General features: G+C 63.1%; 1 protein-coding gene across 3 annotated transcripts in view; it reads left to right on the forward strand.

Moving 5' to 3' along the window:
* Window positions 1–3,344, forward strand: part of BBC3 (BCL2 binding component 3) — a 9,952-nt gene that overhangs the window by 3,587 nt on the left and 3,021 nt on the right. For all 3 annotated transcript variants that reach the window (XM_011367896.2, XM_023535207.1, XM_011367895.1), the window contains exons 2-3: window positions 1,391–1,679; window positions 3,085–3,275. In XM_011367896.2, the coding sequence (XP_011366198.1) occupies window positions 1,406–1,679; window positions 3,085–3,275 (465 nt within the window). In that variant the 5' untranslated portion in view covers window positions 1,391–1,405. The remainder of the gene's footprint in view (window positions 1–1,390; window positions 1,680–3,084; window positions 3,276–3,344) is intronic.

The following is a 3,344-nucleotide window of genomic DNA, read 5'->3' on the forward strand; positions in this document are numbered from 1 at the left end:
TGTGTGTGTGTGTGTGTGTACGTGTTGGGTCTGAGGGGCTTGTCTCCGCAATCGGCTGGCTCATGTGTGTCATGTGGGCTGCGTGTGTGTAGTGTTTATGTCAGTCACGTGAGACCAGTGTTTTCTGTGGGTGCGTTAGGTGTGCGTGCTGCCAGCGCTGTGTGGGATTAGAGTTAGCTGGTGTGTGTGTGTCCGGGCTGACAGTTGGTGATGGTGTTTTAAGGTTGGGGGAGGAGGATGGGTTGATGTCTGCTGTTCTACTGTTGTGTCTGTGTGTCATTGCCAGCATGTGTGGTGATGCTTCTGGATCCGATGACATGTGTCTGTGTATGCCTGATTTACATGTGTCCTGGGGTCTGAGAGTTGGGGACAAGAGCATGTGTATCTGTGGATGTCTGTTTTCTGTTGATATGTGTGAGTCCTGAGGTGTGCACGCCTTATCTCTTGGGTGTGTATGTGTATGGGGAGGAGCATGTGTGCTTGAGAAGTGTGGCGCTGCTTATTTAGTGCGTGTGTCTGTGCTTGTGTTGGCTGCATGATGTTTGTGTCTGTGGGCGTATCAACAGTAGGTCAGTGTGTATATGTGCGTGTGGATGGTGGGGAAGGATTGTGTCAGACAGTATACATAGTGTATATAGCGCTCCTGATGATCTGTGTGCATGTGTGTGTCCACGTTTTGGTCAGTGTGTGTGTGTCCCATGTACTGAGTAGCAGTGTCCGATACTAGGACTATCTCAATGTTTCTGTGCAAATGGGAGATAAGGTGGGAGGTTGCCTGGCCAGTCCTGCGTGAGTCCTTATGTGTGTGTGTTGTGTATTCTTCAACCCCCCCATAAGTCTCCTTTTGGGTCCTGTGTGAGTCCCTGTGTGTGCTGGGGGAGCCATCACAGTGCCTGGCTGCCCTCCATGTGTGGCCATCACTGTGTTCCGGAAGTTACCCCCACCAGCCCACGTCCCGTGTGAGCCCCTGATTGGGGGAGTGTGTGTTGTGGGGCCGTCAGCCCTCACACACACACACACACACACACACACACACACCCCTGACAACCCCCTGCATCTGGGTCCTGTGTGAGCCCTTGTATTTGCTGTGAGAGGGAGCCCTCGTGTGCCTCCCTGTCCCTCATTTGTGCCCATCAGCATGCACTTGAGAAGCTGCCCCCACGACACCTGGGTCAGCCCCTAGGTACATGGTGTGTGTCTTGTGTGGTCACCACACGCATCCACAGCCCCCTCCATTTGGGCCCTGTGTGTGCTGTCCTGGGCGCCGAGCCCGCCATAGTTGTGTGCAGGAGTGGCGGGTGTCCTGGGGACCATGTAGGCTGTGTGTACTGTGGGGCCCTGGTGCACCCCTGCACTTGCTGGCTGACGGCACCCCTCTCCTGTCCTGCAGACCCCAGGGAGCGCCATGGCCCGAGCACGCCAGGAGGGCAGCTCCCCGGAGCCCGTAGAGGGCCTGGCCCGAGACGGCCCGCGCCCCTTCCCGCTCAGCCGCCTGGTGCCCTCGGCTGTGTCCTGCGGCCTCTGCGAGCCGGGCCTGCCTGCCGCCCCCGCCGCCCCTGCACTGCTGCCCGCTGCCTACCTCTGCGCCCCCACCGCCCCGCCCACCGCCACCGCTGCCCTGGGGGGCCCCCGCTGGCCTGCGGGTCCCCGCAGCAGGCCCCGAGGCCCGCGCCCCGACGGTGAGTGCCCGCCCCATATCAGGGATGATGGGAGCGGGGAGAGAGAGAGACACTGGGGAACTGGCGAAGTGGGAGCGGGTGGGGGGAGGTGGCGAGCCGGCCGGGCCACGGGGAGGGTGTGGCCACTGTGGTCTTTGTGTTGCAAGAAGCAGGAAGACGGAGTGGGAGGCTGGGGGTGGGGAGAGGCCGAGTGGGAAGTCCCTCCTGGAATCTGACTGCAGTCCTCGAGTTGCAGCCCTTTTCCGGGCCTGGGGCGACAGCTGTTTCCCAGCCCCTCTCTCCTAGTCTGGGTCCCCTTAGCCCTCCCGAGATTGCAGTCTGAGAGAGTGTGGGCAGAGCAGAAGGACCGCAGGACCTTCACCTCAGGACTTTGGGGAGGGGTCGAGGGCGGCCTGTTGCCTTTACCAGCCTCTCTCTGGCCAGCGCCGGCTCTCTACGCAGTCCGGGGGGGGGGGAGGGGGGAGGGGCCATTGTGTTGGGAAAGTGTGTGTGGGGGGGGAGCCTTGGGGAGGGAAGGGTTAAAGGTCCCCTGCCTGATGGGCCGTTAACCCTGTGGTGGCCGGCAGGCCGGTCCCAGCAGCACACTCGGTGGCAAGGGAGACTGCCCGGGTTTCCCTCTGCAGCCCCACCCAGTCCCCGGAGCCCTGGCAGGCTCGGAGAGAAAACTGTCCGGGACCGGGGCCAGGGCCCCGGTTTCAAGACCAGAGTCCCAGGTGTGGACACCCGAGGCCCTGATTTTCGGCCTTAGGGATCTCCCAGGCCAGGCAGGACCTGGGGTGACGGGAGGGAGGAAGAGACGTCAGAGGAGCTCGGAGGGGGTGGGGCAGGAAGGCATCCCTGCATCCCATCCCCCCCAGGCCCGTGCCCAGAGGCGGCCAGTCTGGCCTTCTGGCCTCCGGGCCCTGCCACATCCGAGGGTGTGGCTTCGCTGTGGTTGGACACGAGAGGGCAGGAGACCTGAAGCTTGTGACTCTGGGTGTAGTCAGTGGCTTTATCCCCGCGTGACCTTGGGTCACTTCTTGGGGTGGGCCTCAGTTTCTCCATCTGTTAAATGGAGCAGGCAAAATTTGGCCCCGTTTCGGAATAGAGGTGCTCAGGTCCGACAAGAGGAAGGCCCTGCAGACTAACTTGGGGGGTGGGGGTGGGGGTGGGGTAGCTGGCTAGACGGGTGACCCCAGAGAGGCTGCCCCGGGACCTTTTCTTGTTTTCCGGTGCCTGGGAAGTAGGAGATGACAGACATATCTGGCTCTGAAAGGGGAAAACGGAGTCGCTGGAAATGAGGCGGGGAGCAGAGAGAAATCGGGAGGCTGGGAAAGGGAGGAGGCGGCCCTGGCTAACTGGCCTCTCGGGGAGACCTCGGGGCCTAGGGCCATGGGTGCTGACCACACCCCTCGGCTTTCCGCAGGTCCTCAGCCCTCGCTGTCGCCCGCGGAGCAGCACCTGGAATCGCCAGTGCCCAGCGCCCCGGGGGCCCTGGCGGGCGGCCCCACCCAGGCAGCCCCGGGCGTCCGGGGGGAGGAGGAGCAGTGGGCCCGGGAGATCGGGGCCCAGCTGCGGCGAATGGCGGACGACCTCGACGCGCTGTACGAGCGGCGGGTGAGTGCTGGGGGAGGGGCGGACGGCAGGTGGGACTTCCCGCCGGGGAGGGCCGCGGGCGGCCCCGCC

Source organism: Pteropus vampyrus, unplaced genomic scaffold (assembly GCF_000151845.1).
Source record: "Pteropus vampyrus isolate Shadow unplaced genomic scaffold, Pvam_2.0 Scaffold138, whole genome shotgun sequence".
NCBI classification, from domain to species: Eukaryota; Metazoa; Chordata; class Mammalia; order Chiroptera; family Pteropodidae; genus Pteropus; species Pteropus vampyrus.